The following is a 25569-nucleotide window of genomic DNA, read 5'->3' on the forward strand; positions in this document are numbered from 1 at the left end:
TCTATCTTGTTACCAGGTTTAAAAATATATATACCATTTAAAAATATTTCATAGCAATTTTTTCAGTTGATGTATCAAAATTCACTAAACTGTATTTTTCTTTTATTTAGGACAATTAAACTTTTTATTTTTAATACTCTTTGATGAATATCCTTGATGTTCAAATTTGCAGCATTTCATTAATTATTTCCTTAGGGTAATCCCAGTAAAATTTGGGGTTAAATGGCATGTCTATTTGAAATATTCTGTCAGCCTGTCCTTGCAAATTGCTGATATCAATTTATACTTCCACAATGATGTATGAGAGTCCCAATTTCCCATACTCTCAATATATTCATTCAGTTTTTTTTAAGTTTGCTGAATATTTCCCTCCTCTAAATGCTCAAAAAACAGGTATGAGAAATAAAAAGTAATGGTCAAGTCTTTTTCCACTCAGCAATTTTACTTTACCTGAGCTGGATCAATTACAAAATCATTTTTGTATCCATGAATTAAAACTCTGTGCAATAAGAGTAAATTACTTTACAATGTGATACACTTCATTTGATAGTTTCTTCATTAAAAAATTTTACTGTTTTATTGGTTACACAATATTTAATAGTAAATAGTATATTGATTGCAAATATACTATTTCCCTCTTTAATTTAGACTAAAAATATAGATTTTATTCTTGTTAAATATATGCAGTCAAAGAAAAGACTTTACTTTGAATAAAACAAAACAATTTACATATTCTTAATAAAAGTTCTAAATTTTTAAAATAAATATGACTTTAAAATGGTGAGTGATTGAATTAATGTCCTATAATTTTATAAGTCCTGCAAGATTATCATTCATATACCAATCAAACTCATAACTCATATCATTTATTAACCTCAGTTCTTAACTCTTTTACCTACAAATGTAAGATATCCAGTAATCAATTTTCCTTTGCCAATTATTCTATTTATAGGTAGATATATAACAATATACAAGTTATTTAAGTTCTCTAAAGCAAAGTACTGAATTCTTAGTAATGTCATATGTCAAGTAACAAATATGCATATCAGACTCTATAAATTTATTCAAACAATTTTATAGTTTCATCTACATTGTACATGTAGGTATACATGTATTAACAGAAAATAATTTTATCTGACTCCTAAGAATTTAACACCTAGTCCTAGGTCCTTCTCTTTAATATTAAGGTAAAACAAAATTACCAATGTTTAAATGATAAATAATAGGGTTAATAAACATAATTTTTTCTTATTTATTTTTAAGAAGGCATGAAAAGAATGGGAATTATTCATAGGATAAAGATTGATACAAAGCATATAATCAATAAAACTATTATCACTACATCTTTTGATTAAATACAAATTTTTTAAATAAAAATCTTAGATGTCCTCAGCAGAAGTTAAATGGCATAAATAGCAATGGGCTAATCTTATTTTAAGGAAAATAATTGTATTCGCATGTATATATTAAAAAGAATCAAGAATTCTTTGTCATATTGATCAATAAAAAACCTAGCTTAAGTAAAAATCAATAAAAAGTAAAGTATCTATTTAGAGAGTTGATAACATCATACCTGCATATCTTGATTAGATCAATGTAACAAAGTTAGAACAAATGCAAGTTAACATTCAATTACCAAAATGAAGCAGGGATATTAATTGAACTGGCTCTGATCACCTATTAAATCTATGTTAGAAACATATTTTGAACTGCATACCTTAGGATAACAGATTAAATGTCAAAGAGCAGACAATTCTATAATTACTACAATACCTGTACATGTTTCAAATAAAATTTCATGTATCATGGCATTGGGAAATAGCTTCAGAAATCTATAGTTTTTCTAATATGTTGATTATAGAAGCACGTGGGATTTTGGCTATCATTTCTTTGAAGTATAGACAACTTGAAGATACAGGAGGACAAATGATGACCAGTGTAACAAATGCGATAAACTCTTAATTTAGGAAGCTGACAGTTCTGTGTAAAATAATGCAGTGATTTTGACAGTCATTATGTCTTTGAGTTTCAACTAATAACTGTCTCTATAATACAGATATTTCCATCTCCCAAGTTCTTTCAGAATCTAGTGTTGGAAAGTAATGTTACATAAAATAGTACTATGTTACACTTCTAAAAAGCTTCTGGGGTTCTGAAAATGATTTTGAAATGCTGTCTTATTAATCTTTAGTACTCTCATGAGAACCAAGTAGGTGACAAATATTATCTTAATTTTGTAAGATAGAAACAAAGAAACAATTACTGAATTTACTTGCCCAAGGCTGAATATTAAAGCAATGAAAAGTCACAGTGCCAATCTTGACACTTACTGAAAATCCCATTAAGCATTTCATCTATAATAATTTTTATGGAGACAGGAGTAAAGGCAGAGAGAGAAAAATCTTCAGAAAATATGAAGTTCAACATAGCCTACTACAAGAGATAATAAAATTGATACTTATTGGTTGCCTGATTAATTATGTTTGATGATGGTGACAGTGATAGTACCAAAACTTCAGAGAACTAATTTCTCTGTGCCACTTTTGGGTGACCACAAGTTCACTGTGGTCAGGGTCACACTAAAGTTGTTTAAATTCTACTGCATAACAAAGCTAAAACCTGACAAAATCAATAGCATTACAATAGCTCAAGAGAGGAAAAAGAAAATTTAAAAAGTTAAATTTTGACTGTAAGTGAACTTTTAAGTTGGTGTTACACTTGATTCTTTTTTAATTATTTTATTGTATTTTTCCCATTACCCTGTAGGGCCCTTGTACATCCTTGCCTTATGCAATTGCCACACTGTTGTCCATGCCCATGAGTCCCTTTTCCTTTTTGCTCAATCCCTCCACCTTTCCTGCTCCATAGTCTGCCATCCTGTTTTTCATCTATGAGTCTGTCTCTATTTTGCTTATTAGGTCAGTTTGTTCATTAAGTCCCACATATAAGTGAAATCATATAGTGTATGTTTTTCTCTGACTGGCTTATTTCACTCAACATAATGTTCTCCAGGTCCATCCATGTTGTCACAAAGAGTAAAACTTTCTTATTTTAAAAGCTGAGTAACAATCCATTGCATAAATGCCCCATAGCTTTTCTATCCACTCAACTACTGATGGACACTTGGGATGCTTCTGTACCTTGGCAATTGTAAATAGTGCTACAATAAATATAAGGGTGCTTATGTTCTTTCAAATTAATGTTTTGGGTTCTATCGGATATATTCCCAAAAGTGGGATCACTTGGTTGAAAGGCAGATCCATTTTTAATTCTTTGAGGTATCTTCATACTGCTTTCCACTGTGGCTGCACCAATCTGTATTCCCACCAACAGTGCAAAGGGATTCCCCTTTCTCCACATCCTCACCAGCACCTGATGTTGCTAATTAATTGATGGTAACCATGCTGACAGGTGTGAGATGATACCTTATTGTGCTTTTAATTTACATTTCTTTGATGATTAGTGACATTGAACATCTTTTCATATGTCTATGGGCCATTTGTATGTCCTCTTTGAAGGAGTATCTATTCAGGTCCTTTGACCACTTTTTAATTGGGGTACTTGGGGGTTTTTTGGTGTTGAGTTTTGTAAGTTCTTTTTTTTTTATTGTTGTTCAAGTACAGTTGCCTCCATTTTCACCCCACCATGCCCCCCGCCCCACCCATTCCCGCCTCCCACCCTCCAACCTACCCTCTTTGGCTTTGTCCATGTGTCCTTTATACATGTTCATTGATGGCCCTCCCCTTATTCTCCCCTATTATTCCTCTGCCCCCTTCTCTCTGGTTACTGCCAGTTTGTTCTTTATTTCAATATCTCTGAGTTTTGTAAGTTCTTTATGAATTGTAGATATTAACCCCTTATTAATGTATCAGTGAATATGTTTTCCCATTCTGTGTGTTGTCTGCTTATTTTATTGATGTTTTCCTTTGTTGTGTAAAAATTTTTAGTTTAATGTAGTCTCATTGGTTTATTTTTTCTTTTGTTTCTCTTGTCTGGGGAGACACATCTGATAAAATATTGCTACAAACAATGTCTGAGATTTTGCTGCCTATGTTTTCTTCTATGATTTTTATGGATTTAGGTCTAACATTTAAGTTTTTTATCCGTTTTGAATTTATTCTTGTGTGTAGTGTAGGAAGGTGGTTGTTCTATTTTTTTCTGCATGTATCTGTTCAATTTTCCCAGTACCATTTATTGAATAAATTATCTTTAGCCCATTGTCTGCATTTACTTCTTCAAATCAAATATTAATTGACTATAAAGGTGTAAGTTTATTTCTGGGCTCTCTATCCTGTTCCATTGATCTATTTATATGTCTGTTTTTATGCCAGAGCCATGCTGTTTTGATTACCATGGACTTATAGTACACTTTGATATTAGGTAGCATGATTCCTCTAACTTTGTTCTTTTTTCTCAGGATCACTGTTGATATATGGGGTCTTTTGTGGTTCCACCTAAATTTTTGAAATATTTGTTCTGGTTCTGTGAAAATGTCACTGAAATCTTGATAAGAATTGCATTGACTCTATAGATTGCTGTAGGTAGTATGGGCAGTTTAATGATGTTAACTTGTCCTACCCATGAAAATGGTATGTACTTCCACTTATTTATATCTTCTTCAATCTATTTCTTCAGTGTCTTATAATTTTCTGAGTACAGGTCTTTTACATCTTTGGTTATGTTTATTCCTAGGTATTTTATTCTTTTTGAAACAATTGTAAATGGGATTGAATTTCTTAATTTTTCTTTCATTACTGGTATATAAAAATACAAATGGTTACTGAGCATAATTTTGTATCCTGCTACTTTGCTGAATTCATTTATTGGTCCTAGTAGTTTCTTAGTGGAATCTTTGGGATCTCTATATTCAGTATGATGCCATCTGCAAATAAAGACAGTTTTACTTTTTTCTTTCTAATTTGGATGCCTATTATTTCTTCTTCTTGTCTAATTGCTGTGACTAAGACTTCCAATACTATGTTGAATAAGAGAGGTGAAATTAGATGTCTCTGTCTTGTTCCTGATCTTACAAAAAAGTTTGTAGTTCTTGCCTATTGAATACAATGCTGGCAGTTGGTTTTCATACATGGCCTTTATTATACTTAGGTATGTTCCCTCTATTTCTACTTTGCTGAAAGTTTTTTAATCATAAATGGGTACTGGATTTTATCAAATACTTTTTCTGCATTTATTGATATGATCATGTGGTTTTTAGTTTTTATTTTGTTTATGTGGTGAATCACATTTATTGATTTATTAATGTTGTACCAAACTTGCATCCCCAGAATAACTCCCACCTGATCATGGTGTATGATCTTTTTGATGCATTGCTGTATTTGGTTTGTAATATTTTTAGCAACAATATTCATCAGGGAGATTGTCCTATAGTTTTCTCTTTTTGTTGTGTCTTTATCTGGTTTTGAAATTAGGATAATTCTGGCCTCATAAAATGAGCTTGGAGCCATCCCTCCTCTTGAAATTTGTGAAATAGTTTGAGTAGAAGAGGTATTAGTTCTTCTTGTATGTTTGGTAAAGTTCACCTGTGAAGCCATCTGGTGCAGGGCTTTAGTTTGTTGGGAGTTTTTCAATTACTACTTCAAATTCACCAGGTGTAATCTATCTATGCAGATTCTCTAATTCTTCCTGACTTAGTTTTGGAAGATTGGATATTTCTCGAAATTTTTCTATTTCTTTCTGGTTGTCCAGTTTTTTGGCATATAGTTGTTCATAATATTTTCTTACAATCCTTTGTATTTCTTTGGTGTCAGTTAATATTTCTCCACTTTCATTTCTGGTTTTATTTATTTGGGTTCTCTCTTTTTTCTTAAAGAGTCTGGTTAAAGATTCATCAATCTTGTTTATCTTTTCAAAGAGCCAGGTCTTGGATTCATTGATCCTTTGTATTTTTCTTGGATGCTATTTTGTTTATTTCTGTTCTGATCTTTATTATTTCCTTCCCTTTACTTGTTTTTGGCTTTGTCTGTTGTTCTTCTTCAAGCTCAAGTATAAGGTTAGATTATTTGAGTTTGTGTTGTTCTTTGAGATAGGCCTGTAATGCTATGAATTTCCCTGTTAAGATTACTTTCCCTGTGTCCCACACATTTTGGAATGTTGTGTTCTCATTTTCATTAGTTTCAAGATATCTTTTGATTTCTTCCTTCATCTCATTGTTGACCTATTCATTGTTTAATAACATATTATTTAGCTTCCTTGCCTTTGTGTATTCTTTCAGTGGTTTTTTTTTTGTGGTTGATTTCTATTTTTATACCATTGTGGTCAGAGAAGATGCTTGATATGATTTCAACGTTCTTAAATTTACTGAGACCTGTGTCCAAGAATGTGTTCTATCCTAGAAAATGTTCCACATGCAACTGAATAGTATGTATATTTTGCTGTTTAGGGTGAAATGCTCTGGAGATATTAATTAAATCCATTTGATCTAGTGTGTCATCTAAGACATGTCTCCTAGATGATTTTCTGTCTGGAAGTCTAACCTTTGAAGTCAATTGGGTGTTAAAATCCCCAACTATAACTGTATCTCTGTTGATCTCTCCTATTATGTCCATCAAGTCTTGCTCTACATATTTAGGTGATCCTATGTTGGGTGCATAAAGGTTTATTATGGTTATATCCTCTTCTTGTACTGTTTCCTTTATCATTACATAGTTTCCTTCTCTGTCTATTTTGTTGGATATAAGTATTGCTACCCCAGCTTTTTCTTTCCATTTGCACAGAAAACTCTTCTATCCCTTTATTTTTCATCTGTGTGTATCTTTCAATCTAAGGTGAGTCTCCTGGGGGCAGCATATATATAGGTCTCATTTTCTTATCCATTCAGCTACCCTGTGTCTTTTGGTTAGAGCATTTAAGCCATTTACATTTAAGGTGATTATTGATTTATATGCATTTAGTGCCATTTTATTATTAGATTGTTTTCCTCTGTTTTCTTTTGTTTCTCTTTTCCTTCTTCTTAAAGCAAGCCCTTTAACATTTGTTGTTGTATTGGTTTGTTGTTAACAAATTTCTTTAGCTTTTCCTGTTCTGGGAAGCTCCTTATTTCACCTTCAATTTTTAATGATAGCCTTGCTGAGTAAAGTAGCCTTTGTTGTAGGTACTTGGTTTTCATTACTTTGAGTATTTCATGCCACTCCCATCTGGCCTGAAATGTTTCAGATGAGAGATCAGATGACAGTCTAATTGGTGCTCCTTTGTATATAACTACCTGCTCTTGTGTTGTGGCTTTTAGGATTCTCTCCTTGTCTTTAAGCCTTGCTGTTTTGATTATGATGTGTCTTGGTGTAGGCCACTTTAGGTCCAACTTATTTGGGACTCTCTGATCTCACTGGGCTTGTGTGACTTTTTCCTTCACCAGACTAGGGAACCAGGAAAGTTCTCAGTCACTACTTCTTCAAACAGTCTCTCAACCCCTTGTCCACTCTCCCCTCCTTCTGGTATTCCCACTATGCTGATGTTGTTATGCTTCATATTGTCCCAAAGGTTTCTGAAGCTCACCTCATTTTTTAAAATGCTTTTTTCTTTTTGCTGCTCTGCTTGGGTGTTTTATTCTACTTTGTCTTCCAAGTCATTGATTAATCTCCTGCTTCATTTAACCTACCATTTATTCCTTTCAGTGTATCACTTATTTCATATATTGCATTCCTTATTTCAGAATAGTCATTTTTTACAATTTCTGTGGGTTTTTTCATGCTTTTCAGTACCCCTATAATTGGTTGTAGGGTAAGTGGAGGCAATCTAGCCTCCTCACCCAGGTGTCTGGGTAACTAAGGGAAGCTGTGTTCCCATAGCCTTGGAGGGGCCTAAGTAGTGTTCTCATAGCCTTGAAACTGGATCCAATAAACTGTTCCCATAACATGAAATGGGCTCACATGCATAGAATTATGTTATGTTATGTAATGTTCTGGGAGTTTTCTGGCTTCATTCCCCTCTAGTACTTAAACAAGTAGGGACCCCCTGCTGAGGGTGATGATGGAGGCACACAAGGGGACAGGTGCCACAATGGGTGCCAAACTGGGGAGCAAGAGCCAAGACATGAGACATGCAGATAGACAGGCAGCTTGCAGCATGCATGGCTCATCCACCTATGAATAAAGGCATGCCAGACATCCCAACAGCTCCATGAATATTTTTCTGTCTGCACAAATACCATGGACCTGCCTGGCCTTGAAGAGTCACAACACATTGTTATTATAAATTCTCCATCTGATAAACTGCTTGCCTCCATTTCATCTAGGCCTTCTAGAGAATTTGCTGGTTCTCTAATTTGGGGCCTGTTATTCTGTATTCCTATCTTGGCTGCCTCTTTGTGTTTGTTTCTATGTATTGGGTAGATCTGCAAGATTCTCATGCAGACCTAAGTCAAATCCTGTCTGTGACTGGCCCTGGGCAACCTGTTTCAATCTATCAGCAATCAACAACATTTGGCTTCCTCTGCTGGGACCTGGGTGTGTGTAGAAAGATCCAAGCTGCACGTCAAGGCCAGCTTTAACCAGCATCAGGCCTGGGGGAGGGTCAGCTGGTTCTCAGAGCACCCAGAGATCCACCACTGCCTGCATGTTTTCTGTTAGGTTTAAAGATTGAAAGTCTTCCAGCTATATTCCTCAGTAACAGGACTTATGCATCACGGGATGAGGCAAAGTAATTCCTGTGAGCAGGGAAATTTCTTCCCCTCAGGCTGATGCCATTTGGAGAGTAGTTCTCTGCTTGTGAAAAATGGCTCTAGCAGTACTGGGAATGACTCAGCACAGGGATCCTGGCAGCTGTCCCTTCAGTTCTCTCCCCAGAGACACTAACCCCAGAACCTCCTCACACATCTCTAGTCCACTCTGCCCTCTTACTTCCAGAGCCCAAGGTAAGTGACTGCAAATGGTATTTTGTGCATGACCCTTCAAGAGGCTCTGTACATTTCCAGCCAGCTTTCTTTGGTGTACAGAAATTCTTCTCCTTCTCATAGCCACATGTTATTTGGGTTCCTTTCCAAGTTCTGGTGCTATAGGCTAGGGAGCCCAAATAGGGGGTTATACATCACTCTTCTTGGGGGAAACCCCCCAGCCACTGAAATATCCCTTCAGGACTTCATCTGCCTCACTCAGAAGCCCAGCCATCCCTGTCACATTGCCTCTGCACTTCCCACGAGTCTTGTTGTGGTAAAGTAGCTTCTTTCTCCAAGGCTCCAGCTAGTATTCAGTTGGTTATTTGGGATGATTTCTCTATGATTTAGTTGTAATTCCAGTATGAGGAGGTTAGTGTATCTTCCACTTACTCCTCTACCATCTTGGGTTCACCCAATACTTGGTTCCTAAAAGACAAAGAGAAACCAAGAAAGCCTCTAAGGATCTCAGGTTCTCCAAGTACTCTTATTTGCTTGACAAGTTGTATTATCCTTCTCTGGTTTTTCATTAAAAACTCTTGAAAGAGTCTCTCTAATCTGTTTCATTATTTCTCTTCATATTCTCATAAAAGTTTCATTACAACATTTTGGTTGTTCAGTAGCAATGCATTTGTAAATTACTGTGGGAAACTAATGTTCCTATTTACTATTTAGATTTCCTGTGTGAAATAACATACTGATATATCTTCACTGCTAGGGAAAGTTATCGCATTTATTTTAATCCGTGAATGCTATTGTTACAGAACAACGGGGGTGGGGGCCTGGGACGATATACTGGGGGTTACCAAAAGGAACCCCCCAGGTTCATTATGTCTACCACCAGAGGAAAGACATCTCTCAATGCCAGAGATTTGTGAAAAGGAAAGGAAATATTTATTTAATGCTATACAAACTTAAACTAGTGACCTAATGTCTTCATCTAAATCCCAAAGTCCCTTAAAACACCCACAAACACACACAGTCCTTCCTTCTCCCTTTGCCCAGTCTGGGGTACCATATCTCAGGAAAAGAAATAGAAGTCTGTGGCTCAGGCAGCCCCCAGTTCTTCCCAGTAATCTGTCTCAGCTGGTGGGCCTCCCTCTGTTCCTGGCACCATCAGCTATGTCACCAGGATCTCTACCAAAGCCGGGTGGTGGTTCCCCCTTCTAAAGCTGCAGGGGTCCCCACTCTGGCAAAGCCTTGTGGTTCTCTCTCCCAGGGCCACGGGAGTCCCCACTCAGCCAAAACCACATGGTTCTCTCTCTATTGCCCCAGCCACATGGTCCTCTCTGCACAATCGCTGCGGGAGTCTCCACTCTGCCAAAGCCACATGATTCTCCCCCAAATGGCTGCTGAATCTAGGTTTAAATCCCCACACCAATCTTCCTCTGCAGCCCCATTTCCAACTCCTCCTACAATCAGTTACACCTGCCAGTACTCTCAAAGCCTTCCAGCTTTACTGGGCTGCCATCGTGAGTCTGGGCAAGTGTGGCCTCATGTCATGGAGCCAATCCTCTCCAACCTACCACACAGATATTGTAACTTGGGGGACCTGCCCCCCAGTTATGTCTTGGGGGAGAAGTTACTTCCATTCCCCTGGCTCAGAGCATGGCCACAGCTATTTAACATATCTATGTAACCAGTTAAAGGTTATAGATATGTTAAATGACCACACCAGAGGTTAGCTACAAAGCTGTTGCTATGCAAAACAGCTCTCAATGGCCTTGCTCCATTTGTCCCTTCTCCCAACCCACACCTGTGGCAGGGGTGAGGATATCCTAATATTTTCTGGACACCCTGAGTTCTGGACCCCATTCCAAATCCCTATTTGGGGCCCCCCTCTTGGCTGCACCCTGTTACACTATTATTAGTAACTGAACTTACTGCAATTTTAAAAATCAAAATTATTTTTGCAAATTTAACCCCTCAAATACATGTTTGGTTTTTTTAAATAGCTGTTTTCTTTATATTTAAGAGAAGCTAAAATAATTACGGAGACTGGCATGATGTGTATCTTTTACACAACTGATGTTCCAAACCATAGTTAAGTACCTTTTACAACTCTAGCATATTGAGAATTTGGGGGTCTTCCTTAATAGAAGATAACTTTATTAGCTGAAAAAATTGCTAAATTTATCTTTGGTAAAATTAAGAAACATAAAACACCAAACCTTTTTACAGTTAAAAAATATAAAATCTTTCACTGAATAAGAAGAGTCTTGTTTTTGTTTTTGCTTTTGTCCTACACAATGAAAAGAAGCTTGGTAAATGTGAATGTATGTTTACAATTGTCTGTTTTAATATGCAAACTTTAGATTTTGTCCATTGTTTTCAGAATACAATCTTACTTATCTGGTCCATCAGTTATTTTGTCCAGACACCAAGGAGTTGTGCTAAGAAAGGAGGCATGTTTCACTGTGGCCACAATACTACAAGGGGGCATGTATCAGTGTTGAACATGGGACAGCTCATATGATTTTTGAACATCTCATAGCTGCCTGATGTTGGAATATCCTGAAAAAAATTTTCAGTGGATGAGCAGAAACATATTTTATATAGAAATTATCTAAAACAATGTACAGATGATATATTATTATAGAATTGTATACATAAAACCTGTATAATTTTATTAACTAATACATTTAGCTTTAAAGAGTAAAGAAAATATCCAAAAACTACAGCATAGATGTTCACACTAAGCAATGGTATAAGTAGAAAAATGGACAACTTTCTTTAATTAATTATTAAGATAAAAATTAGAAAGAGTACTGCTAAACCTGTGCCTTCCTACTAAAAATATAAATTCATTTATCAAAAATAAGATAAAATAAACAGAATTATGAAACTTAGATCCATATTCTCAAAATAAAATTGCCTTTATAATATAGATCAAAGTCTCATTTTAAATTTCATAATGAAAATCAAATTCCATACAAAAATGAAAGCAACGATTATTGTTTCATAAGCCACAAAACTATTTCTATTTTACTCTTCTTTGTGAGCATATTTTGTTTATTCTACAAACAAGATTGCTTATTTCATTTTAATAGATTCCAATTAAGTTAAAAGGCTTCCCTTTTCATCATTTATGGCTTTTTATATGTCCTACAGTCATATTAACATTTTTAATCAACATAAACCACAGGGATATTAATAAATCCAATAATTCTAAACCAAATTAATAATAAAATATAAATTTGTTGCACAATTGATTTCTGTAAAGCATTAGATAATTAGCTTAATGAAAACTTTTTAAAACTTATTGTCCTCAATTTTTAAAAAATATAACATGTAATATGTGAATTATAAGTTTTTAACTTTTAATTATTTACTGGTAGGCAGAAGACTATTTTGGCTAGGGGTGTAGACTTTAGCACTAGATTCCTTGGGCCCCAAATATCTCCTTACTTGCTGTGAGACCCTAGGGAAGCCACTTAATCTCTGTGATCCTCAGTTTCCTCCTTTGACAGTGGGAAAAATGAGAGTATTTATATAATATGTCATGGGGTTGTTGTGAGGGTTAACTGAGTTAAAAGAAATAAAATACTTAATACCTGATTCTATAAAAGTGTTAGCTAACCTTACTATTCCACAAAAGCTAATTTCAATGCCAAAAGGAAAAGAAAGAGTAAATAATCAAGGTTTGGACTAATAGACAAAGTATTTTACTATTTTAAATAAGTCAAACAAATTTGGATACCAAGAAAACATATTTTTAAAGTCCAAGAGCCACATTTTATAAAACATACTTTCTCTTGCTTCTTGTATCCCTATTATCATCCTCAAGCATATGCCAATAACATGACCATCCACTTCCAAAATGTTACTAAATGTGGTTACAGTGCTGATCATAACTGAAGGAGAACTTCACATGAAACCCCACATTTCTGGTTTAAGCCCTGTATCAAACACCAAATGCCACAACCAGTAAGTCATCTAAGGAATGTCAACAGCTATTATCTTCTTGCCTGCATCAACAGTATGTTTAGTAATGGTAGACTGAGGATAAGCAATAGTAGCAGTAGCTCTAGAGATGACTTTTGGAACTTTTTGGACTGCTTCTGTGGTATGTGAAAGGAAAGTGGAAAAGAATGCAAAAGCACAAAGAAATTGTGAGTCATAGTAAACTCAGAGCATTTTTTGGAAAGCTTGGCAAAGATTTTGATCATCTCTATTACACATTTTAATTTTTGAGTCAGAAGCTATTATTGTTCCTGCTTCTTATAACACCCTGGCTAGCATCACCACCCATTCCTCTTCCAGGGGCTGCCTGGAGATGAAGGTAATTTGGCTGCTGGCACCCAGGGGCCTTTTTCCTTTTAATGCCTTAAAGCGAAAGTAGGAAATTTTGTAACTGTGCTTATCCAAAAAATTGTTCTTGCTGTGTCCTTTTTCAAGGTTTCTGAGCTCTACTTATTCATCTTCAAGTCTCATTTTATTTGACCCATGTTGGATTAATATTTCAAGTAAATTTCCTAGACTAATGATTAGTACTAAAATCTGAAATCCTGTCTATCACCAATAATTTAAATAATACCTATACATAGACCCTAAACACCATTGTGGGAGAAAATGGTGTGTATAGATAAGATCATCAAATATCTGTTGGTGATCCTTTATACATCACAGAATATAGGGGAAGCATATGATGAATGGATATAATAAACATTTGAGTCCTGTTTCTATGCTTGGGAAATTCCAGTGCTTTGCACAAGAAACTGAGTCCCAGCACAACAGCTAAAAAAAAGTCTGACTCTCATTTTCCTGGCCTAATTTTTTAGCTAAAATATGAATTTAGGTCACAGGCTACATTCCAGGCTTTGAAGTGACAGCCAGTTATTCAAAGGAACACAGAGCATTAAAAATTCCATTTTTGTGAGGGGACCAGCAGTGCTAGCAGCGATGTCCATTTCCCAGAGGCCACGGTGGGGAGACAAACTGGAAGAGGCAATTAGGGAAAATGTCACACAATATCTGATGAAATAAAACCTATGCCTCAATGCAAATTAAAGGCAAGTCTAAGATGTCCTGACTTCATATGTAAAACCAGGATCCACCCCAAAATGACATAAAAGTCATAGAATTAAAATAATTGATGTATATAAAAGCCTTAGAATGGTATCTGAGACATAAGGACTGATGTTTCCTTTCATCGACATCATTGTCATTAACTCTACTATTTCTATTAGGTGCAGGACTATATGTAGCCCAGGGGATATCTCCCTTACCTAAAGAGAAATACCAACAGGATATTTAGAAGGGAAGCTCCTTGTATTTAAAACCCCAAACAAACAACAGTAACAACAAAAATCAAAAGCAGTTAATTAGTTGTAAATCATATGAAGACATGTCCCAGGCAATTAAAAAAATAAACCACTAATTTCAGCTAACTTCACAGGGGAAGCAGGTCACTTGTATTTTGGAAAAGCCACTTGACTTACTCTGTGATTTTAGTCATGTCAAGTGAAAGCCCCTGCAAAATTCCCCATGCCCAGAAACCCCATATTAACCACTCAAAACCCAAGCCTAACTGCTGATTTCATCTAAATTCAGAGTATCTCTTCTGAGTTTCATGACTCTTTGACATGTGAAATTTTATATGCCCTCTGGCCTCAAACATGTTAAGCTGCATGGGTGTGCTGATTTTCCAAAACTGATTATAAAACATCCACAATTAAGCCCCTGAGCCCTAGCAAAGAAAGATGCATTTGATCCCTCAGTGACCTTCCAAGCTGTAGCACAATAAAGTTTGAACCTGAGTTTTAATTTTTCACCATGCTGCAATAAAATGTTTGGGGATATCTTTATTTCACAGTCAGCTTTTAATGATAGTTTCACTGGATATAGAATTATTGACTGATTTTTTTCTCTCAGCATGTTGAATGTTATTTCCCTGATTCCTGGCCTCCATTATTTCTAAGAGTTCATAATTAATCATATTATTGATAATATTATTATACATTAAATAATCTATTAACTAATTTGCATACATAATATGTTGTTTTTCACTTTCAAGATGTTGTCTTCATTTCTGGCTTACAGAATATTAATTATGATGTTTCCAAGTGTGTGCTCTTATGTTTATCCTACTTGCAGTTCTTTGAGCCTCCTATGTCTGTGTGTTCACAGTTTTCATTAAATTTGTAAAGTTTTTGCTACTATTTTTGAAAAAAATTATTTTGCCCCTCACCTCTCCTTGTGGAAATCTCATTACATATATTATATATTGGAACATGAGACATTGACCCACAGGTTTTGGAAACCCCTCATTTTGTTTAATATTTTCCATATGTTTTTCATGTTCAATCATTTCTATTGAGTTATCTTTTAGTTTAATAATTCTGCCTTCTAATCAAAGGCATTTTTGGATACCAACAATAAAAAATCAGAAGCAGAAAGCAAGAAAAAACTCCCATTTGATATAGCAACAAGAAAAATAAAATACCTAGGAATAAACCTAACCAAAGAGGTAAAAGACCTGACTCAGAAAACTACACAACACTGAAGAAAGAAATTAAGGAAGACACAAACAAATGGAAACATATACCGTGTTCATGGATCAGAATAATTAACATCATCAAAATGTCCATGCTACACAAACCAATTTACAGATTCAATGCAATACCTATTAAAGTACCAATGGCATATTTCTCAGACATAGAACAAACACTTCAAAAATTTATATGAAACTATAAACAACCTGGAATAGCTGCTGCAATTTTGAGAAAAAGCAAAGTAGGAGGGATCACAATACCTGATACCAACCTGCATTACAGGCCACTATAATCACAACAGCCTGGTACTGGCATAAAAACAGGCACATAGACCAATGAAACAGAACAAAGAGACCAGAAATAAACCCAAGTCTCTATAGCCAATTAATATTTGACAAAGGGGGCAACAACGTACAAGGGGGTAAAAATAACCTCTTCAATGAATGGTGTTGGGAGAACTGGACAGCTACATGCAAAAAAAATGAAACTTGAGCACAAACTTACACCATACACAAAAATAAATTTAAGGTGGATAAAAGATTTAAATGTCAGTTGTGACACCATTAAAGTGCTAGAGAAGAACATAGGTAGGAAAATCTCAGATACTTTATGCAGCAACATCTTCACTGATATGTCCCCTAGAGCAAGGGACCTAAAGGAAAGAATAAACAAATGGGATACCATCAAAATAAAAAGCTTCTGCACAGCTAAAGAAAACAGCATTAAAATAAAAACAGAACCAATTGTATGGGAAAACATATTTGCCAATGATACCTCAGACAAGGGTTTAATCTCCAAAATATATAAAGAATTCACACAACTCCACTCTAAGAAGACAAGCAACCCAGTTAAAAAATGGGCAAAAGACCTGAACAGACACTTCTCCAAGGAGAACATACAGAGGATCCAGAGACACATGAAAAGATGCTCAATATCGCTAGCTATCAGAGAGGTGCAAAGGAAATCCACAGTAAGATGCTACTTCACACTGGTCAGAATGGCCATCATAAACAAAGTACCAAACAACAAGTGTTGGAGAGGTTGTGGAGAAAAGGGATCCCTAGTACACTGTCGGTGGGATTGCAGACTAGTACAACCACTACGGAAAACAGTATGGAATTTTCTCAGAAAACTAAAAATAGATCTGCCTTTTGACCCAGCAATTCCACTGCTGGGATTATATCCTAAGAACCCTGAAACACCAATCCAAAAGAACCTATTCACCCCAATGTTCATAGCAGCACAATTTACAATAGCCAAGTGCTGGAAATAATCTAGGTGCCCATCAGTAAATGACTGGATCAAAAAACTCTGGTACATTTACACAATGGAATTCTGTGCAGCAGAAAGAAAGAAGGAGCTCCTACCCTTTGCAACAGCATGAATGGAACTGGAAAACATTATGCTAAGCGAAGTAAGCCAGGAGGAGAAAGACAAATATCACATAATCTCACCTTTAATAGGAACCTAATCAACAAAACAACAAACAAGCAAAATATAACCAAAGACAATGAAATAGAGAACAGGCTGACAGTGACCAGAGGGGAGAGGGGAGGGAATTTCAGGGGAAGTGAGGAAGGGTTTGCAGGAGCAAATGTAAAGGACACATGGACAAAAAACAAGGTGGGGTGGAAATGGGAGGGAGGTGGGAAGAGCTGGGGGGTAGGCTGGGATGCGAATAAAAGGCAGAAAACTGTACTTGAACAACAATTAAAATAATAATAATAATTCTGCCTTCTGTCATCTTAAATCTGATGTTGAGTCCATGTGTTTTATGTTATTTACATTATTGTAAATTTTTCATTTTCATTATTGTACTTTAGAATTCCTTTTTAATTGCTTGGCTTATTTGTTTGCCTTCTTGCTTGCTTGTTTTTATCTCTCTGTTGAGACCCTCTACCTATTGACTATCAGGATATTTTACCTTAATTATTTAAAAATATGTCTCATTAATTCTTTGAATATATTTATAATAGCTGCTTTGAAGTCTATTTGCTAAATATAATGTCTACTCTTAACCAGAGTAAGTTTCTCTTGATTGCTTTTCTCCTGTGATTATGGATCATCCTTACCTGACATTTGCATATCTGATAATTTTTTATGAAAACTGGACATTTTAGATAATGTAACAACTCTGGATATTATTTTTATTCAGTAAGAGTTATCGTTCATTTCACCTAACTCTTCAAATTGAATGAATAAAATTAATAATTTTCTACTGTGTCAAGAATCTGTAGGGATATCTTCCTTTGCACTTTTGATATGTGTTACTTATGCCATTTCTTGTTTTTTTTGTGATCAGTAACATCATGAGCTGGTCAACTCTATTCTGCATTTTAAAGATAGTGTCTATTTATATAGGATAAAATAGGTTTATCTTTACATTTGAATTTGTTTCTCTTTATAGTTATATCAGTATTTGCTTTATATATGTGAAGCTTTGCATACAAATTTAAAAGTATTATATTATTGTTCTCATATAAAATTTTTAAAATGTTGAGTGACAATAGACTGTATATTTCTTAGTAACTTTTTGTCTTAACATATTTTATTTGTAATTAAAATAATACTCCAGGATTTTCACCAATGAATAGATTTTGATAAAACATTATTATCTCTTAAAAATTATAAAGTATTAAAATCATAGTTTTAAAGATTAAGTGACCTGTGGAAGCAAAGAGAACTTTATGCACTAAATTCAAAAAATGAAAGAGTCCTTCCTGTGTGAGTTGACATTGTAAGCAGCTTTCTTCCCTAAGGGCATTTACCAAGTCAGGACAAGAGCTGAAGATTGGGTTTGTCACAGGCAGAGAAATCATTCCAAGGGAAAGAGGAACGAGTGGAGTTTTTGAAGGTGACATAGTCTAACACGAGGAACTGAAGACTGGGGGATCCCAAGCCCATCACAGTTTTTTGTTCATTTATTTGTTTTTCCTATTAAGAATTTGCTGAGCACTGGAACAGGCAAATAGATAGAGGTCTGGGCTGGAGATACAGAGTAAAGTCTGTAGTCTAGTGACACTTAGGAGCCACAGACACATTAGGGCAAGAAATGGCAATAAGTACAATCCTATTCTTCAAGATATTTGCCAAATTTTGAACCTGAAGGGGTAGGAAGCTAAAGAGTATAGCTGAACACTAGTAAAGGGTAAAACTTGCAAGGAAGAAGAAAACAAGATCCTCACACCCTCAACAAAAAGTTCAGAAGAGCAACATGAAAGAAGGCAAAGAGCCAGAGGCAGAATAGAATCTCAGTCTTACAACACTTAGCAGACAAACTCTCATTAGAACAAATGTACAACAGGTTGAAGAGAATAGCTGTATGACAGAAATTCACACACTCCACTAGAGTTAAATTCTAGGCAATTAAACCAGCACTACTTCTTTCAAGTTATAAATATAAAATATTCTTCCATTTATGTTCCTGTGATATATTTTAAATACATATATGATGTTATATATTATATATAATTTTAATATGCATAAATCCACATATATATGTATAATGTTAGGTGGCATAATATATTAGAAAACCCATTATGATTTGAACTAAAATAAACTTCAATTATGTTTTTGTGGTACTTGTTCTAGCAGTTATTTCATAACTAAGTATATTCTAGTCTAAAATTTTATTTTAAAATTCCAAATATATAATTATTAAAACAACATTTAGCACCTCTTTTATAGTAAAACTTGTCCTATCAGTGAATTAATGTGAGAAAATTTTCAAACTCTTTAATCAAATACATATGGTGAGAAATTTATAAGTCATAAATGTAGTGAAGTTTGCCTGGATATCCAAAAAACTTTGATTAAAGCAATTTACCAATATGCTTACCCAGGCTACTTAATTTGGGCTTTATAGAAAAGAAAGGCATTTGGGGTGATAATCAAATTATCTTTGTTTTGCATATTGTAAACTATACTTATAAACATGTTACTCTTACTATTTTTCATCATCCCCAATTTTCATCATTCTAAAAATATGCCTCTTTAATTATATGACTTAGAAAAGACTATGTTATTTCAGAAAGAAAATAGTTTATTATACATATGACATAATGTTAATTGTGATAGGCAAGAATAGAAAAGTTGATTTTGTTTTCTGCATTCTCCCAGGATAGTAAAAAGGATACTTTATCCTAATGTTGTTTTATGAAAGGAACTAGAGTTTTCAGCTAACCACAATCTTTAAGGCTCAGTAAAGAAGAGCAAAAAGTGCTGATGAATGAAATCATGTAGGCAACAAAACCGTTGATTTCAAACCGTTAGTTTCTCCAATATGACACTATAAAATTCACACTTGAATCACAAATTTCTAGTTTTTGATGGGCATTCCACTTCGTTATCATTAAATAGCCTTAAAATAAAACTCATTATCTTTCCTTCCCCTATTATACAAACATCTGTCCTTTGTCACCTGCCCACAGTAATTCCCTATTTAGCAAAGCCTGAAAATAGAAAGTTGGCTTTCAGTGTTCTTCACCTTTTCCTCTCATATCTAAAATTCCTCAGTTATCCAATGTACCCTCACTCACCTTCCTTTTCTTTACTACCAAAAAAAAAATCCTTTCATGGTCTCTAAATACTATTTGACAACTAAACTATCTCTTTAACACTTAGATCCTTTGGTCTCAAACCACTGGCATCCCAACAGTAAATCAGTTATTGTACTAAAACATGACGGAAATCTGCTAGAAATGTTCATTGGCTTCCAAGTGCCTACAGAAAACCAGTTCATGCAAAGTCCTTTTAAATATGAAGGCAGCTACACAATTGTAAAACCCAGTTCAAGGGAAACCTCTTTCATGAAGAATTATTTTTTTTCCAGGGCCTAAAAAGAAATATATTTGTAATATGCCAAGATTTGGAATATTAAATGTTCTTCTGGGAACATGACTTGGGAAAAAATGTGGTGATAAGGAGAGACTCAGCAATCCATAGGCACGTTAAGAGATGTGCACAAACTCTCATGGATGAACTCTGCTCTGACTTCAGGCCCGAGGTGATTGCTTGGCAGCACTGTGATACCGTAAGGACTTGGCTCAACAGAATTTCTTTGGAACATTTCCTCTTTTTCTCCTTTTTCCACTGGTGCTTCATCTATTGTAGCATCCATCACTGCCTCAACTTGCTTTTGTAGATTTTTCTTTTTACTTTTTTGGTGGTTTTGGTGGTAAGTCCTGGTCATCCACTGGCCACACACAGTGCTCTCCATCCTCAGCAGAAGCATCCAAATTGTCATCCCAGAGAGGGTCTCCCAGCTGCCGCTCAACTCTCTCTTATTCTTGGTCTCTCTTATTCTTGGTCTTGTGTTGGGTATAATTCTCCACATTTTTATCTTTTTGCCTCTTTCTTTCTTTTATTTCCCCTGCCGTTTCCACTTGGGTCTCCAGAAGGTCAGGCCCTGCAGATATGACCCATGGCTAGTCTTTAGCTGTGCCATCTGCCTGGCCAAGTCCTCCTGGAGGGTGAAGGCATGGCTGTCCTAGTGGAGATTCTATTCCTCCCTGGAGATGCAGGGCTGGAATCATCCTTGGGAGTCTTCTTACTCTGCCTTATCCCAAAATGCAGTGAAAATCTGGTTTGCCCTGAGTTGATAGATCCCTCTCTTTTGTGAATTTCATACAATGAACACAATTTTTGGAGGTTTTGGTCTTTTCTTCAAGGCTGAAAGATTTCTTTTCCTTTTTATCTGAGGAGTCCTGCCTGTGGCAATTGTTCAGTTCAGCCAGAAGCTGGTTAAAATCATCCCGTTGAGCAATCCAGTTGTCTTCCTTGTCGAACATAGCTCCAAGTCCCAGGTGGTTATTTTTAACTTTAACTTTAATATGAACTGTGTCTCCCTGCTCCTGAGCCTTTAAACCCTTTCCTTTAGACCACCCATCTTCTCCAGTATTATCTGGCCAAACTTAGAATCATCATTACTCCTTGAGATGTTTCTTGGATCCACAGCCTATTTCACCTTCCAATGATGTTCAGCCTGCATCAACATGCCACAGAGCTCATGAGAACATGGTTTCTGGACCTGAGCAGCTGGGCTACCCAGCTGCCTAGACTCCTGGCAAACTGAAGTGTCACCATGAAGCATTTTGGTCACCTCAGCTAGAGGAGACATCCTCACTTCTTAATTCTTCTTTACTTGTTATTTACATAATCACATATACATCTAAATAGCATGGTAAGCAAACACACCATATTTATTTGAACATTTATTTCTTATTTTATCAACACAAAAGCAGGAAGAAGATAAAGCCATCTGATGAAACAGAAAGCGAGGTTTCCTCAGATAAGATTTTATTTACCCAGCATGTTTGCAGATTGATTTTTCTCGTATTCTCTCAAATTAAAGAAGACTGATGATGGGAACCCAGGAGTAGAGGGGCTCCACAGCAGCACTAGGTACTGGGCCCCAACTTAGACTGCTTCTGTTGTAGCCGACTTAGAGGATGGCCCTGTCCATATGTTCTCAAAGTACTTACCAAAACTGCTGCCACAACATTCTCATTTCAGAAATGAAGGGCAAGGTCAAATGGTCAAAATTGTGTTTAACAGCTAAAACAGCCTTCTCAGAGGCACTTTCCTAGAAGCACAATCCAGCATCTTTTGCTTTCTTTGTATAGTTAAGACTGTGTCAAATAACCAGATAGAAGGATACCTGGAAAAAATAATTGCTTTACCTGGGAATGTTGTTTTTCTAAATGAAATTGTGTTCTGTTAGTAAGGAAGAAAAAGAATAAATATTGGGTAGGCAAGTAGCACTCTCAGTCATAGCTCTCTGCCTTGGAGAGCACTAGAACACTAAAAAAAAAGTAACTCGCTTCTAGAATACTACCCATGATTTTAGACAATCTTTATCAAAAGGTGTTTTGACCCATGACTTATAGGCTTTGTTGTCTAATTCTTGCTCATTCTTTGGGTCTAAAATCTTCCCTGAATCCATTAGCTCTGTCAGGTCTCCTGCCATGTGTTTTAGAATACACAGCTCTTGCCCTGGCCAATGTGGCTCAGTTGGTTGGAGCATCCACCATCCAGTATACTGAAAGGTTGGGGGTTCAATTCCCAGTCAGGGAATGTGCCTAGTTTGAAGGTTTAATTACTGGTTGGGGAGCCTATGAGAAGCAACCAATAACCAATGTACCTCTCTCTCTCTCTCTCTCTCTCTCTCTCTCTCTCTCTCTCTCTCTCTCTCTCTCTCTCTCTCTCTCTCTCTCTCTCTCTCTCTCTCCCCCTGACCTCTCTCTTTTTCCTTCTTCTTCTGTCTCTAAAAGCAATGGAAAAAAATGTCCTCCACTGAGGATAAAGTTAAAGAAAGGATACATATTTCTTAACTTTGCAGCAGTGGTTACACTTGCAGTTATGCAAGTCTCTAGTTATTTGTTTAATATCATCCACCCCCACAGGAAAGTAATCTTCTTGAGGGTTCATCCCTGGGTTTTTTTTTCATTTTTTGTAACCTCATGAAGGCAAGTGTCTTGCACACAGGAAGTAATCAATTAATATTTTAAATCACTGAGTGGATTATGACCTAACAAATGAGTGAATGAATCTATCAGTATTTGTCTGTCTTGAAGCCTTCCTGCTTTTATTTGGCCTTATCACTGAGCTCCCCCATAATATTAAGGCTGACACTATGTGTTGAAAGTATTCTCAGCCTCTATGGTGCTTAAATTTTTCTCACATGTAATCAGTTCCATATAAAATTTGTGTTGGTAAACACTGCTCAAGTACTGCTTTCCCTAAAGATGTTCCTGTTTCTAATAAAGATAGCTGTAATTTGTGATTTCAGCAATGATATAGAAGTATGGATGCATCCATGCAAACTGAGCAAGGACTAACTTTCATAAAATCATTACAATGGGTCCTACTTGTAGTTCAATTTGATCAATATTTTATGTGAGCTGCACTTCTTTCTCTTTTCTATCAAAAAAAATGACTTTCCCATTTGATGCCTGAGCTTTCCATGAGCACTTTTGACATTGGTTTTACAGAGAAAAATGTATATCTCAGCAGGTTAAAGTAAAACACGTGAACAGAAAGAACCTGCATAACCTTTTCCTTCCTGTAAATGCTAATGCTACTAGGCAGAAAAAAGCATAGATTATTGCCAGTTATAACAGCTCAAACTGACATGATATAATTTCTTCAGTTTTATCAACTCAATACAAATCAAATTATTTTCTAAGTTGAATCTGAAAAGAAAGAAAGGATTAATGTAAGTGACTCTTTAAAAATGTTTATAATTGCTCCCAAGGCCAACTGGACAGATTTAATAATACACTAAAATCATCTTGATAAATTTAGAGAATTTAGAAGAGATAAATTTTGAATGTGATTTGTGAGAGATGTATAAATTTGGATAGCAGAGTTGTGAAAATTATGTCTACAAGGAAGATACAAATCATTTTGTAATGTTCTGACTTTTTAAATTAAATGATCCCTATTGTCACCTACCTATGTTCAGTAAGACAAGAATTATCCCTTGTATAAAAGAGGGATCATTTCAAGGCAATGACACTGAAATACCACAGAACTTGAAGTCAGAGTTGCCGACTTGTATTCACAGCCTTATATCAACCTCAAAAAGGCCCTCAAGAATCTCACCCACTCATCCAACCCCTTCCACCCTGGTGTATGCTGAAGGTCATGTTCAGAAATATTTATTGAGTCACTGTGTGGGACGCAGCTTTCTCTTTTCTTCCTGGGATACTGGCAGTGAGATGAGGCATAGAACTATTTATATTTTGAGGTTGCCTCTGCAATAATAAGCTAAGAGTGGGCAGGATGGCCCAGTCTTGCTTTGTGTAAACTATAAATATCTTAGCATCATATTAGCTACTTAAAAGATGGTTATGATTATACAGAGAAGAATAGAAATGATTACCGAAAGGAATAGATAATGAAAAAAGGAAAAAAGGGGAGAGAAAGCAAGGTGATTAAGACAAAAAAGGTATAGAATAAGAGGAAATGAGCATTGTCTAGACAGAGAGAGGTTCTGGTAATATTAACTACATACACAAATAATTGTTTCCCATTCTATGACACACAGATTATAGACCTCAACAGCAAAAGTCAAATTATCCATTTGAAATGTAGGAAACCTAATTATTCTCCCTTAATGAGCCTACAAATATATTTTATGATGAATCAAATATATTTTCAATATGCATCATCTTCCAGATTTATAATGCTTATATTACACTAAAGAATTGTTCAAGTTAGCTTATATTTAATGTCAAGTTTAATGGCACATTTTTAGTGACACTAAGTGCTTATTGGTTGAATAGATCCACAATTTTCAACTTTTTCATCTCATGGCACACATAAACTAATTAGTGAAATTCTGCAGCACATCAAAAAATATATTTTTTGCCAATCTGACTAAAAAAAATAGGTATAATTTTGATTCACACCATACAGCCATTGTTGCATTGGCTGTTGTCATTTTTTTAAAATTTGACAATCTGAGGGAAAAAGAGATCAGTGTCCCTAAGTAGTCAGGTATTGTGGATTTTAAAAATTCTTGCAGCCCTGGCTGGTGTGGCTCAGTGGATTGAGCACGGGCCTGCAAACCAAAGGGTCACAGTTTTATTCCCAGTCAGGGCACATGCCTGGGTTGAGGGTCAGGTCCCCAGTAGGGGGTGCTCAAGAGACAACCACACATTGAAGTTTCTCTCCCTTTTTTTCTCCCACCCTTCCCACCTCTAAAAATAAATAAAATCTTTTTTAAAAATTATGCAGCACACCAGTTGAAAATCACTGGAATAGATAAAGAAACAAAACAAGCAGAATAAAACATTAGATGAAAGGACTTCAGCAGTGCTATTACTATTTTCCAGAGCCATACATATAAAGGCTATATAGTCATCTAAAACCATCTAAAATATTTTTAGGTCCCTAAGGAAGAAAGATTATTATAATCTACAAAAACAGTTAATATCCTTACTTCTTCTATTTCCTTCCTTTGAAGAATTGCTGTAACGTTTCCCTCAGTACTATAAATAAAATGCTACTTAAATGATACTGTTTTCAAGTGCTGCACTATTTTAGTATTGGTCTAGCAGCCTAACAGTAAACAATCACTGAGTCTTTTCTAAGCATTGGCCTTAGTGTTCACTAGTAGTGAAGACTCCAAAGCAGTGAAACCTAGGTCCAAACCCTGGCTCAGAAGGTTTACTAACCCTATGA

The 25569-nt window shown here is 35.5% G+C and overlaps 1 protein-coding gene across 1 annotated transcript in view; it reads right to left on the bottom strand.

Moving 5' to 3' along the window:
* Nucleotides 1-9276: 9276 nt before the first annotated feature.
* STPG2 (sperm tail PG-rich repeat containing 2) overlaps nt 9277-25569 on the bottom strand; it is a 170515-nt gene continuing 154222 nt past the window's right edge. Inside the window, 3 exon segments of the mRNA XM_045820012.1 lie at nt 9277-9316; nt 11236-11374; nt 15653-15689. Coding sequence (XP_045675968.1) covers nt 9277-9316; nt 11236-11374; nt 15653-15689 — 216 coding nt within the window.

Source organism: Phyllostomus hastatus, unplaced genomic scaffold (genome assembly GCF_019186645.2).
Source record: "Phyllostomus hastatus isolate PE091 unplaced genomic scaffold, TTU_PhHast_1.1 phas_scaffold_39, whole genome shotgun sequence".
In the NCBI taxonomy this organism is placed as follows: Eukaryota; Metazoa; Chordata; class Mammalia; order Chiroptera; family Phyllostomidae; genus Phyllostomus; species Phyllostomus hastatus.